Source organism: Xyrauchen texanus, chromosome 19, assembly GCF_025860055.1.
Source record: "Xyrauchen texanus isolate HMW12.3.18 chromosome 19, RBS_HiC_50CHRs, whole genome shotgun sequence".
Classification (NCBI taxonomy): Eukaryota; Metazoa; Chordata; class Actinopteri; order Cypriniformes; family Catostomidae; genus Xyrauchen; species Xyrauchen texanus.
The window spans coordinates 16,117,262-16,130,991 of NC_068294.1; the positions used below are offsets into that span (position 1 = coordinate 16,117,262).

Consider the following 13,730-nt stretch of genomic DNA (forward strand, 5'->3'; position numbering starts at 1 on the left):
GATCAAATGTGTTTAGGGCTCCCAGGGGCGACCCCTAGTGTCACTACATCAACACAATGTCTCGTTCCCTCCATCAGGGAATGGAGGTTACAAAAGTAACCAGGACGTTTTTGCATATAGTCCTTAGGGCCTGACTGAGATTAGAGACATTTAAATATTCCTAATCTTTGCCAGTAACCCCATAGTGTCTTCTGGGAAATCAATAGTTACATCACAATGTTAGACAAGAGTCTTAAATTAGGTCTCATGACTGTGATATGTAATTATTCTGTCTTTCAAATTCTATGAAATATACCATATCTCTGAAACAAAAGAAAGACTGCACTTAGTAATGTGAAACAATACATGTAAATCTGAGTGTAAATGCAACATTAGAATACAAATTAATATTCTTTATTCCACATACATGTATTATTATCTTTTACTTTTTAACTGTTTACAATCTAAATGATTCAACATCAAAATGAGAAACTACCACAACAAAGTCAGATTTTCTTACTAGGGAAGGAAAAATAAATAAAATATTAATGTTGATGATTGGAAATGACGACATTTTGTATTTTGTACCAAAATTAGAGTCACGTAATGGACAAGAGCACAACCAAACATGTGTGTATGTTTGAAATTAAGGTGTATACTTACAGCAAAATCATAGAAAAATGCATGTATTTAAACAATTTGAAAATGTTCACCTTGTATTAGTGAGTTTGATTTTAAAGGCCTTTTTTATAAATAATCTTTCTTCTTTTTTTTCTCCCAGATTATAAATAAATATAATATTCTTCAGATAATTACTTGGGGTAGACAAACGGCACACACTTTCTTCAGTTATCATTTCATACCAACTAAAGCCCTTTGTCATCCAGCCTCAAACAGTTTGAGAAGCGGGACGATGGCTTGGTCATGTTTCCTTCAAATCATAGGAAATGTAAATGTTGGCGGTCATTGCATTTTGAAACAAAATAAAGTAATTTTACATGTTAACATACACATACATAACTGGGCATTACGTACATATATGCAGGAGAATGAATGAGAGAACAGATTCCCGATTATCTGTTGGTTGCAGTGAGAAAGCATATGCAAGTCTCGGCAACTAAGAGTAATACTTGAATTTTACAAATCTGTTCTGTACACAATTCAGGAGTGTTGGTGAACATCCTCGCTTACCCAGAGGGTTTCATAGAAAATGAAAATTGTTAATTATTGACACATGTTATCCCCTTTGTGAATTCACTGCAGTCCAAGCTGAACCAAACTTGAATGGAATCTCTGGAGCTGTTAAGTTTCCTGGCATTGATTTGAAGGATTCCTGTTCCAGGTCCCATTTGGGAAATAAAGATCTGCGTAAATTCCCACTGATATAGAATTAAATGTCTTAAATCATTTTCATGTTAAAGCGCCGTGGCCCAGCACCTTGATCTGCCTCCTCAGCGCAGGTCCCATTGGACTTTGAGCGTGGCACATACTCAATATCAATATTGTTTTTATGTTTGCCTTTTCCTCGACTCCACACAAACAGGAGCAGAAAGCAGAACAGAACCACTCCTAGGAATGTGAAACAGCCCATGGCTGTAGAAACTAAGATAGTTTTTAGGTCCAGGCCAAAGGTCACATTGGGAAGGTTGGTACCGTTGGCAGTGGTATTGCTCGTATCTGTGTAATGCTGGGTCCTGTTGGCATACAGCGAGCCCAGACTTTTCACTGCCAGTGATACCATAAGTGTGTCATTGCCTGCTGTGTTAGAGGCCATACACATATACACACCATCATCCTGAACTTCAGCTGCCTTGATATCCAAAGAGCCGTTGTTGTGGACAGTAACCCTGCCGTGGCTCCTATTGGTCAGGTGTCGCCGACGTGGTGTGACCCAGGAAATGGTGGGTCGTGGGGTCCCCTCTGCACTGCAGTACAACCGAGCTGACTGTCCCTCCTCGACTGATACCATCTGTGTCCGATTTTCTCGTATCTTCGGCTTGGTGCAGGTCACATAGTAGGATAGCAGGGTCTCTTTGAACTCCTTGAAGGGTCGTCCATGGATGCCCTCTGGTGTGCTGCACTCTGGCTGGGTATTGCCAAAAGAAACGGAATGGCGCCTTTGCAGCAACCACATGAGACGGCAATCACACACCAGTGGGTTGTCATTAATTAACAGCACCTCCAGGGCCTCAGGAGCATGGAACACTCCCCTCTCCAGGGTATCGAGGCGGTTGTGGGAGACATTTAGCAAGCGGAGCCAGCGGATACCCTGGAAAGCATAGGGTTCTATGGACACCAATTGAGCTCCAGCCAACCTCAGCTCTCGCAATCGCACCAGGTCCTGAAGCAGGCCACCCTCCACCATCCGGATGCGGTTGTAGGAGAGGTTAAGATGCGTGAGGTATGACAGGTGACGAAGTGCCTGGTAGGGGATAGTGGAAAGGTTGGTGTTGGTCACCGAAAGTGTGGTTAGGTTGAGGCTGTGCAGGGAGTTAGCTGGGAATAAATCAAGAGATGGCCAGTTGTCGATCTCAAGGTGACGGAGGTGAAATAGCTTCTTGAAGGAATAGGGGTGAAGGATGCTTATGCTGAGGTAGCGCATGTGTAAAATCACCAGGCTGTGCAGATGAGATAGGGCATCTGTGGGCACCACCGTCAAGTTACAGCGCTCCAGCGTCAAGCTCTCCAGTGATAATAGTCCAATAAAAGCCCGATGAGAAATGTAAACTAGCTCATTGTCACCAACCTCCAGTGACCTTAGGTTGCGCAGGTCCTGGAACATAAAATCCACCAGAACGACAACTTTGTTGTCACTGATATCCAGTGTGGTCAGGTTGGCAAGGCCAGAGAAGACACCTAGCGAGAGGAGCTTGATGCGGTTGCTCTTTAAGCTCAGTGAGTAGAGGCTGTAGAGAGAGTTGAAGGCCCCGGGCTCTATGTAGGCAATGATGTTCCCACTTAGGTCCAGTTCTTCTACGTGTGGGTAGGCAGCAAATTCATCAGGGTTGACAGCCTGGATGCGATTCTTGCTGAGATCAAGGATTCGTGTCTCAATGGGGATTCCATCAGGGATGGCAGTGTAGCGCTTGCGGTGGCAGATGACAGAGCGGCTCTGGGCAGAGCACTCACACCGGGAGGGGCAAGCCAGACTGGAGCCCACGAAAATGGCCACAAGGGCCAGCCCCAGCAAAGGCTGCCAGCAAGAAACGGCTGTGTGCAGCATGACTCGACTCAAACAGTACACCATACTGTCATGGCTCTGGAAGAGAGAGAAAAGTTAATTGTTAGTATATGTGAGAAACAATGATATCATGATGTCTATATTGCAATCTATATATTAGAATCCATAAAAATGAACTGTACAGCAATATACAGTTAACATCTCTAGCAAAACTTGGCAGAAACTGGTTAAATTGGTTACTTAATCAATGAAAGATTTACCAATATTTGTTAGCATTATATATGTAGCACTTAATCTGCAAGAAAGATTCTGAATGAATAGCATCATATTCCATCCAAATAATTAATCTGAATTAGTATTGTCCACGAAGAACTAACAAAGATTGCTGAAGCCATGCAAATATGAATGAACACTGTCTCAGTTCTTGCTTGTGGGCTTGTATGTGCATGGATTGATCCGTTATTGTTTGCGCATGAATTCACAGCCCTGTGGGTGTCCTGATGTTTTTCTTCCTCAGTTCGTTCAGTACTTTGAAAGATTTGGACTGTTTCACTGTCACATTTCTGTGTAGTTTAGCGGCTTTTCAAAAGCTTCCTTTTTAAGTGATTGATGGTTAATAATACTGTTTAAATGCCATGAAATATTTTCATGAAATTCATCTTCACAGAATCTCTGCATATTGATAAACCATTACTTACCATATATTACAAAGATTGAATGCATTTGCTCCATAATACTTAATTAAATTAAAATATAATTATAAACATTCATACTGAATTATGCAGAGAAAAGATATTGATAGCTAAATTAATTTAATTATCCTAAATAATATGCTCATAGTTTCAGTAGTCACAAAACTATTTTTGTGTTTGAAAGATTTTGTTTGTTTTTTTGCCATTATCTGATTCAGCTTTGAATTAAAAAAAGTCTGGTTGTACTTTTCCTAACAAAATGTCCCATAACAAATAAAAAGCACACAAGGCAAACAAGGGGAACAGTGATTTCCAGTAAGTAAGACTGCTTTTTGAAACATTCACTATAATAAGCCCTCTGCAAAAGTTTAAACAAATCAAATCATTGACTAGAGGTACTGAAAGTCTGACATCAACACTCTAAATTCAGAATCAATGTGTGTGTGTGTGTGTGTGTGTGTATGTATGTATGTATATATATACAGTATGTACACACACACACACACACTACATATATATATATATATATATATATATATATATATATATATATATATATATATATATATATATATATATGTGTGTGTGTGTGTGTGTGTGTGTGTGTGTGTGTGTGTGTGTGTGTGTATACAGTGAGGAAAATAAGTATTTGAACACCCTGCTATATTTATATACACACACACACACACACACACACACTGGTGGCCAAAAGTTTGTTTCGGAAGGAAATTGGTACTTTCATTTACCAAAGTGGCATTCAACTGATCACAAAGTATAGTCAGGACATTACTGATGTAAAAATCAGCACCATCACTATTTGAAAAAAGTCATTTTTTATCAAATCTAGACAGGCCCCATTTCCAGCAGCCATCACTCTGAGTAATCATGCTAAATTGCTAATCTGGTACTAGAAAATCACTTGCCATTATATCAAACACGGTTCAAAGCTATTTGGTTTGTTAAATGAAGCTTTACATTGTTTTTGTGTGTTTTTTTTTTTTGCTACAGTATAAAATAAACTGGCATGTCTATTATAAATATTATGTCAAAAATGGCAAAAAAGAAACAGATTTCTCTAGAAACTTGTCGATTAATAATTGTTTTGAGGAATGAAGGCTTTACAATGCTTGAAATTGACAAAAAACTGAAGATTTTATACAAAGGTGTACACTACAGTCTTCAAAGACAAAGGACAACTGGCTCTAACAAGGACAGAAAGAGATGTGGAAGGTCAGATGTACAACTAAACAAGAGGATAAGTACATCAGAGTTTCTAGTTTGAGAAATAGATGCCTCACATGTCCTCAGATGACAGCTTCATTGAATTCTACCTGCTCAACACCAGTTTCATGAACAACAGTAAAGATAAAATCCACTTTAGAAACCGAAAAACAAAAAGAAATGGTTAGAGTGGGCAAAGAAACACAGACATTGGACAACACATAATTGGAAAAGAGTGTTATTGATCTTAACCTCATTGAGATTTTGTGGGATCAGCTAGACTGTCAGGTGCATGAGAAGTGCCCGACAAGACAGCCACATCTATGTCAAGTGCTACAGGACGAGAGGGGTAAAATGTCAGCTAGAATGCCAAGAATCTGCAAAGCTGCCATTGTTGCACATGGTGGATTTTTGGATGAGAATGCTTTGAACGGGCTGGAATGTCGCTCGCCCGGTCCCCAATCGGCCTGATGGGGCGCGTGAGGGATAAAGGCGGCCGGTGACGATGGTTCGAGAGAGAGAGAATTACGGGCATGTCCGTCATGTGTGTGTTTATGTTTGTGCTTTTTGTTTTGAGTTTAATTTAACATTATTTATATTGACAAGCTGGTTCTCGCCTCCTCCTTGCCCATCTGAATCCCCTTACAATTACATTATCATAAAAAAATCCTCCACATGCAGCAATGACAGCTTTGCAGATCCTTGGCATTCTAGCTGCCAGTTTGTCCAGATATTCAGGTGACATTTCACCTCATACTTATACTATAGTACTTATATAGTATAGTACGGGCCTATAGTACTTGCCATAGATGTGGCATACTTGTCGGGCACTTCTCATGCACCTTACACTCTAACCACTTCTTTTTGTTTTTCTGTTTCAAAAGTGTCTTTTTCTTTGCAATTCTTCCCATAAGGCCTGCACCCCTTAGTCTTCTCTGTTGTACATGAAACTGGTGTTGAGTGGGTAGAATTCAATGAAGCTGTCAGCTGAGGACATGTGAGGTGCCTATTTCCAAACTTGAGACTCTGATATACATATCCTCTTGTTTAGTTGAACATCTGGCCTTCCACATCTCTTTCTGTCCATGTCAGAGCCAGTTGTCCTTTGTCTTTAAAGACTGTAGTGTACACCTTTGTATGAAATCTTCAGTTTTTTTTGGGCAATTTCAAACATCGTATAGCCTTCATTCCTCATATCAATTATTGACTGATGAGTTTCTAGAGAAAGCGGTTTCTTTTTTTGCCATTTTTGTCCTAATATTCACCTTAAGACACAATAATATTGACCTCCAGTCTATTGCATACTGTGGCAACTCAAAAACTGAAAATGTTGATGTTGATTAAAATAAAGTGCATGGACATCCTATGCATCAACAACCTATACACACATGACAATATTTTGCTTATCTTAAATATTTGGCAAAAATAACTACCCACAGCCTCATTACTGTTCTGTATATGATATTTGAGTGGAAATGCAAAAAGTAATATTAAGCCCAAAGATGAGTAGAGTGTGTGTATGTGTGGGTGTGTGTTGGTAAAGCAGACAGATTGTGAAACAGGATGTGAAAAGTGCACAGACATAGCGCCTTATCTGGTGTGTCAAGGGCCGCACTAAATTTAAACAGAGAAAGAGGCGCAGAAACCCCGCAGGCACAAAACACAGCTTGGTCGAGTTTTAAAACACGTATAGGCACTCTCATTAAATGCCACAACACAAAATGCCACACATTCACAGAGAGCAAATCACATTTGAAATTTGCTGCCACAACATGTCTGTAACAGTAGTAAATGAATGGTCTTCTCTCGCATGTAACGAATTAACTGGGAGTGGGCATTGGTGGAGACAGGAGATGTATGCAGGGGTGTAAACATTGCCAATATTTTATCAAGTGATCATATCTACCCTGAGAATGGTCAGTGAAACAGATCCAAACAGAACAAAAATGGGAAAAAAGGAAAAAAATATTATACTTCTGGGTCTTGTTCAGATAGTGTCGGTATTGCCTCACCAAAATATATGCTAATCAACACAAATAATGTATTTACTATGCTGTTTAATTGCTGCCTTTATTAGCATTGTCAATTATGCCCTGAAACGAAACTATTTTTTGAGAAATAAGCATTAGAATGAAAGAATGGATAAGCAGTAGGACCGGATGATATAGCAAAAATATTTTACTAAACTACAAATTTTCTGCCTTCTGACACATATTGATATATATTTATTTGGTCTGAAATGGCCTAGAGGGTGATTTGTTTCAGTTATAGAACCAATCATTTTGACCAAACTGAAATTGTTGCCAAGTGGATACAAAATGTTTAATGTGAAAACTAATAAAGTAAAATATAGAAATAAAGAACACAAGGAAGTTTAAAACAAGGAAGAATTACAATCATTTTCATTTACAGTATGCACTAATATAACAATAAATGGTGAATAGTGAAGTAGGCAAATATTTCCATTCTTTACTAAAATATTTTAAGATATGAAAATGCACCACAGAGATATTTTTGAGTGATGGCACAAACAAATGGTTAGTTTTGAATTAATTGGAATAGAATTGATTGGAACAAAATGTAATAGTTTTGAATCAATTAACTGAAAAGGACAGTTTGAAATAATTCACAAAAATGAATGCTCGCAGCAAAGGAAGACTTCTTCAGACATGACATCAAGAGGAGACAAATGTACTCTCTTTGCTTTCTCTAACACTCCCATAAACACAGTTATTGACAGACCAGTGTAAACAAACACATTCAAAAATCTGAAGACACTTTGCTACCTCATATATAATGAACAAATTGTACTCAAGTTAACCTTTCACTGAAGATATTGGTTATTTCCCCAAGCTGTGTGATTAAGATAATTTAGTTACTTCTTTGTTTGCTTTTCAATACTGGATTAATTTTGACTATCTGGGATTTAGTCAAATCCATACAACATATTTGTGCATGACTCATGCCTCATGACATCAACACTTTTGGTTTAAATCTAATTTGGTTTGGATAAGCTAATTGCAGCATTCCAAACAGTGGTTTGTCTCTTCTGTTTTGTAGTGCTATAAATCTAATGCCACTATCTAATGTATCTTCTATAATACCATACATTTAAAATCAACATTAAATGCTGTTCGCAACCCATTTTACTTCCCTAATATGATGTAGCTCAGATATTGTCAGGCTCTGAAAAAGGCATTAAAGCACCATGTATTTTATGCAACTTAAGAGCTATATTTTAAGTCTTCTGAAGCTATTCAATAGCTTTGTCTGATTAAAATTACTGAAGTTTTAGTCTTTATTTACTTTCAAATCTAATCATTTGTGAAACTCAGTATGCAGCTCTCAAATCAATATAGCACATGTTGCGCAGGTTTGACATCATGATGTTTGGTCACCAATAACCTAAAATCACACAAAGCTATTGTGTGGGTTCAAAAGACTTCGAATATAGTGTACAGGTTGTATGGACTACTTTTATGGTGCTTTTGTGACCTTTTTTGGAGCTTGACTGACTGGGCATTAAATACTCCCATTGAATGGAAAAGCATTGGAAATTATTTATAATTTGTTTCAGAGAGATGTAATTTTTGGGTGAACTATTTGTTTAATAAAGTAAATAGGGTCAAAATGGTTTTCATTTAATGTGGCTTTAAAGCAGAATGACTTAATAATAAAATAATAATCATAAAAACTTAGCTTCACCATTTAATAAACAGCATGTTATGTTGCAACAAAGATCTACAATATGTCATGATGCATGTCTGTAAAAGAGAGAGAGAGATACTCTTTAAACACCTGGCACATTTATTTTGTCCAATGCTCAGACCTGGGCTGTAATCGGCTTAAGGTGTGTGAATGGTCCTCCCTGGCTCTGTCAACCAGACTAGAACAGATTCTAATACCCTTACATGAGCTCTCCACCATTTTCCAGTCTTTTGCCCTGGCAGTTTTGGGCTTTAGATAACAAACTGGACTCCTGTGCAATCAAGCAACATAAGCCATTTTTAAGCCAGGCTGTGCTATATCTCCACCTGAGACTATCATTGTCCTTCTGATGTGGACCACCTGTTATGGCCTTTCATACCCTGTAAGAGCTTTGTGGATATATTTTGTTTACTTCACAAGTGTGTATTTTCTGGGCCACTACTCTCACCAAACAGAATTTCTAAAAAGAGTGTTTTCAAACAGCTTCCCTTAATATTCATCCTGCCTGCCATTGGTCGAAAAAATGGATAGTACTGCCTAAAACTCATGGAGTTGGTTTAGTAAATGCGGTTGTGCTGGGCTCTGCTAACTAATAGCACTACAGAGTCGCAACTTTTCAGAGGAATCAATGAACAAAAGGCTGTAAATAAGTCATGACAACTCTTGGAAAGATTTGACATGTTAATGTGAGTATGACATATTGATAAGATATTGGTCTTGGCAGACTAGATAAGCTACGATGCTGCAACTGCTGCAGTGCAAGTATGGAGACTTGCTACTGCTAGAACATACACAGACATACTGAGTTAACATGTGGACATGCTTGGACAAAATTAGACAAAACACAAAACATGCTACATCCAGCATGTAAGACATGCTGCTGTACAATAGGCATACATACAATCCCTATTTAGCATATCTAGACAGGTGGAGCTGGGGAGGTGGAGAGTTTCAGAAAAAAAAAATACTCAGCGCAGTGCGGTAAAACGTCTTTGTTACTTCTGTAACCTCCATTCCATGAAAGAGGGTACGAGACGTTGTGTCGATGTAGTGACACTAGGGGTCACTCTTGAGAGCCCAAGACACCTCTGATCTTTGATAAAAGGCCAATGGGAATCGGTGAGTGGTATTTGCATGCCCCTCCCCCGGACATACGGGTATTAAAGGAGGGGACCTGCATACCGCTCATTAGGTTTTGTGCTGAGGAGCCGAAAATAAGGTCCCAGCCATTTCAGCGGGTAGTTCAGCATTGTGGCAGGAGGGACACAATATCTTGTTCCCTCCATCAGGGAATGGAGGTTACGTAAGTAACCAGGATGTTCCCTTTCTGTCACTCACTTGATGTTGTGTCGATGTAGTGACACTAGGAGTTCCCTACAAAAACGCCACAACTAGCTGAATTTGGTTACGTGGATCGGAGGTGCGAGACGGGCAGATTGCTGTGTGCCGCATAGCCAGCACACCGGGTGAACATGCTTGATCTTGTTTACACAAACATCCCAGGCGCATATCGGGCAGAGCCCCGCCCCCACCTCGGCTACTCAGACCACATCTCTGTTAAGCTAATTCCATCATACAGACCGCTCGTCAGAAGCAGGTGAAAACCTGGCCAATAGGAGCCATCTCTGCTCTTCAGGACAGTTTTGAGTGTCACATGACTGACACATGTTCAGGCTGCAACAAATGGCGACTCCACCAACTTGGAGGATTACACAGCATCAGTGACCAGCTACATCAGCAAGTGCATTGATGATGTCACCTTCTCCAAGACCATCACCACATGCTCCAACCAGAAGCCGTGGATGACTGCGGAGGTGCATGCGTTGCTGAAGACCCGAGACTCCGCCTTCAGAGCAGGTGACAAGGCTGCCCTAAGAACAGCAAGTGCCAAACTGTCCCGGGCCATCAGAGAGGCAAAGTGCGCACACAGAGAATCCAAAGTCACTTCCAGGACAGCGGGCGACACACGGCGCATGTGGCAGGGCATCCAGGCCATCACCAACTACAGGACAACATCAGTTGCCAGTGAGAAAGATGCCTGGGTTCTCAGTCCACTGCTGTTCACTCTGCTGACTCACGACTGTGCAGCTATTTACAGCTCGAACCACATAATCAAGTTCGCCGATGACACGATCGTGGTGGGTCTCATCAGCAAGAACGATGAGTCAGCATACAGAAAGGAGGTGCAGCGGATAACGGACTGGTGTAGAGCCAACAACCTGTCTCTGAATGTGGACAAAACAAAAGAGATGGTTGTTGACTTTAGGAGAGCACAGAGTGACAGCTCTCCCCTGAACATCGATGGCTCCTCTGTGAAGATCGTCAAGAGCACCAAATTCCTTGGTGTTCACCTGGCAGAGAACCTCACCTGGTCCCTCAACACCAGCTCTATTACCAAGAAAGCCAAGCAGCGTCTCTTCTTTCTTTCAAGGCTGAGGAAAGCACATCTCCCACCCCCCATCCTCACTACATTCTATAGAGAGACTATTGATAGCATCCTGAGCAGCTGCATCAGCGCCTGGTTTGGGACTTGCACCGTGTCGGACCGCAAAGCCCTGCAGAGGACAGTGAGGACAGCTGAGAAGATCATCAGGGTCTCTCTTCCCTCCATCAAAGACATTTACACAAAACACTGCATTCGCAAAGCAACCAGCATTGTGGATGATCCCACACACCCCTCACACAAACTCTTTACCCTCCTGCTGTCTGGCAAGAGGTACCGAAGCATTCGAGCCCTCACGGCCAGACTGTGTAACTGCTTCTTCCCCCATGCCATCAGACTCCTCAATACTCAGAGACTGGACTGACACACACACACACGTGTCCTGAGTTGCACTTTAATTATTGTCACTTTATACCTGGCTGTTACCTCAATAACTGCTATGTCCATAGAACACTATCTCATAGTATGTTATGTTTACATTTGGCATTTTTAGAAACTGTCATCTTTTTGCACTACTGTGTATGGTTGGTGCTGCACTGTCTCTCACTGTGCCTATTGTCCTGTTCATTTTTAGTAAATTTATTGTACTGTCCCATACATTTTGCACACGTTTGCCTCGTTTCACTGTGTACTGTACTAACTGTATATGGCTGAATGACAATAAAAATCACTTGACTTGAACGAGCCGGCCCGTAACCCCCCTGACGCTAGTGTGAGTGTCGAACAGCCCTTTTGGGGATGAGTCGACTACCCAAAGGATAGGGACAGGCTTGTCCTAGTCGTGCCTCTCTTCTCTCTTTTTTCTCCACAGAATAAGAGAGAATTCGCTAAAAGACCGGGACGCCAGTGTCCACGTCGGGGGGGGGGGGTCACTCCCAAGGAGAAGACATCGGGTCTTCTGCGCTTGAGAGCTCATCGCCTTCACGGGCACCGAATAAGAGGTCCAACTCTCCCTTGGACGAGCCAGCGCACTCATCTGAATGCCTAACTTAACCGACGGATGTGGTCCCATTGTGGTCCCCAAATCGCCCCCAGTTCTCGCAGCGCTGGCCTCATACCCATAAATAGAAGGACCGAGGCAGGGAGCCGCTGGGGTGGCTTGCTTTCTTATGAAAGGTCTCGCCATGAGGACATGACACATCCACGAAAGATGTCTTGGTGTGGGCGGCACCCAGGCCCGAAAGACAATGATCGTGGCGGTCAGAAGGTGATAGGTATCGACCACAACCAGGAATAACATACAATCGGAAAGGCATCTTTAAAAAGACTCGTCTTGAAAATGACGTTCCGATGTGTGCCGCTCTCTTAGAATATACTCTTTGTGTGAGGGAAAATGCTCTTTTAGAACATACTCTAGATCTGCTGAAGCACCCAGGGGCGATCTCTGCCGTGCACCCGTGCAGAGAGGGGATAAATCAGCTGTAATGCGGCATAAGGATCCAGCAGAGGTGAGGGATAGAAATCGCTTGACTCAGCTTGAACCATCAACCGTTCGGCTTGGAAAAGAAAATCTAATGAGCGGTATGCACATCCCCCCCTTTTTATACCCCTATTTCTGGGGGAGGGGCATGCAAATACCACTTGCCACTTCCCATTGTTTTTTTTTATCAAAGATAAGAGGTGTCTCGGGCTCTCAAGAGTGACCTCTAGAGTCACTACATCGACACAACATTGAGTGAGTGACAGATAGGGAACCAGCTTATCTGCAAAACTGAGCAATTTAAATGTTAGACAAAGAGTGACACAAGTTGACTGGCTACCTGATTACAAGTCAACTGACCAATCAGCTTACACCATGGGAGCTGTTTGGCTTAACATGTCACATGTGAGTGAGCCAATTGGCTAACATATGACTGACCTTCAGTCATTTGTCTCTGTATAATACATTTGGATAGTGGAAAGTATTCTAAATGTACACACATTACCTTTAAAATAGCAGTTAGATAGGAGACATAATTGTTGTAGTAATTTTTTGAACAGTTTTTTGACCAACTGTTAGAATTTTACAAACACCGTCATTAAAACAAGCCCAATTTACACAATGTCTATGTGTGATGCTACTGAAAAAAAAGTGAGTGTTCCATGGTTACTTTTCTTTGTTGTTTTTTCAAGTCATTTTAACACACACCTGCCTCAGCTGGCTGTGACACTTTAGAGAAACAACTTCCTTATACAAACAACTTTGGTGGTGGTACAACCTAAAAATAGTACAGGTTTTTGTTTCACACTTTTAGTGTTTTTCTCAGAAGACACAAGTTTATAACAAATTCTGTAACAATTTAAGAAGTGAGATAATCACTTAATTTCCATATTGGTAATAGCTTTTCATGATGGTATATCTTGTTTGCTATATGGTACGTTTACTATAATATGTGCAGTTAGATGAATATGTCATGGCATGGATGTCTTAATTCACCAGCCCCGTCCCTCCTGTAAGCTCAATATTTGCATCAGGATAATGGTTAATGTTATTAAATCATTGCTTTATTTTAATGAGTCTCATATC

General features: G+C 40.8%; 1 protein-coding gene across 1 annotated transcript in view; it reads right to left on the bottom strand.

Annotated features, from left to right (window-relative positions):
• Positions 1-442: 442 nt before the first annotated feature.
• Positions 443-13,730, bottom strand: part of lingo2 (leucine rich repeat and Ig domain containing 2) — a 478,838-nt gene continuing 465,550 nt past the window's right edge. The window contains exon 5 of the mRNA XM_052149207.1: positions 443-3,238. Coding sequence (XP_052005167.1) covers positions 1,379-3,226 — 1,848 coding nt within the window. The 5' untranslated portion in view covers positions 3,227-3,238 and the 3' untranslated portion in view covers positions 443-1,378. The remainder of the gene's footprint in view (positions 3,239-13,730) is intronic.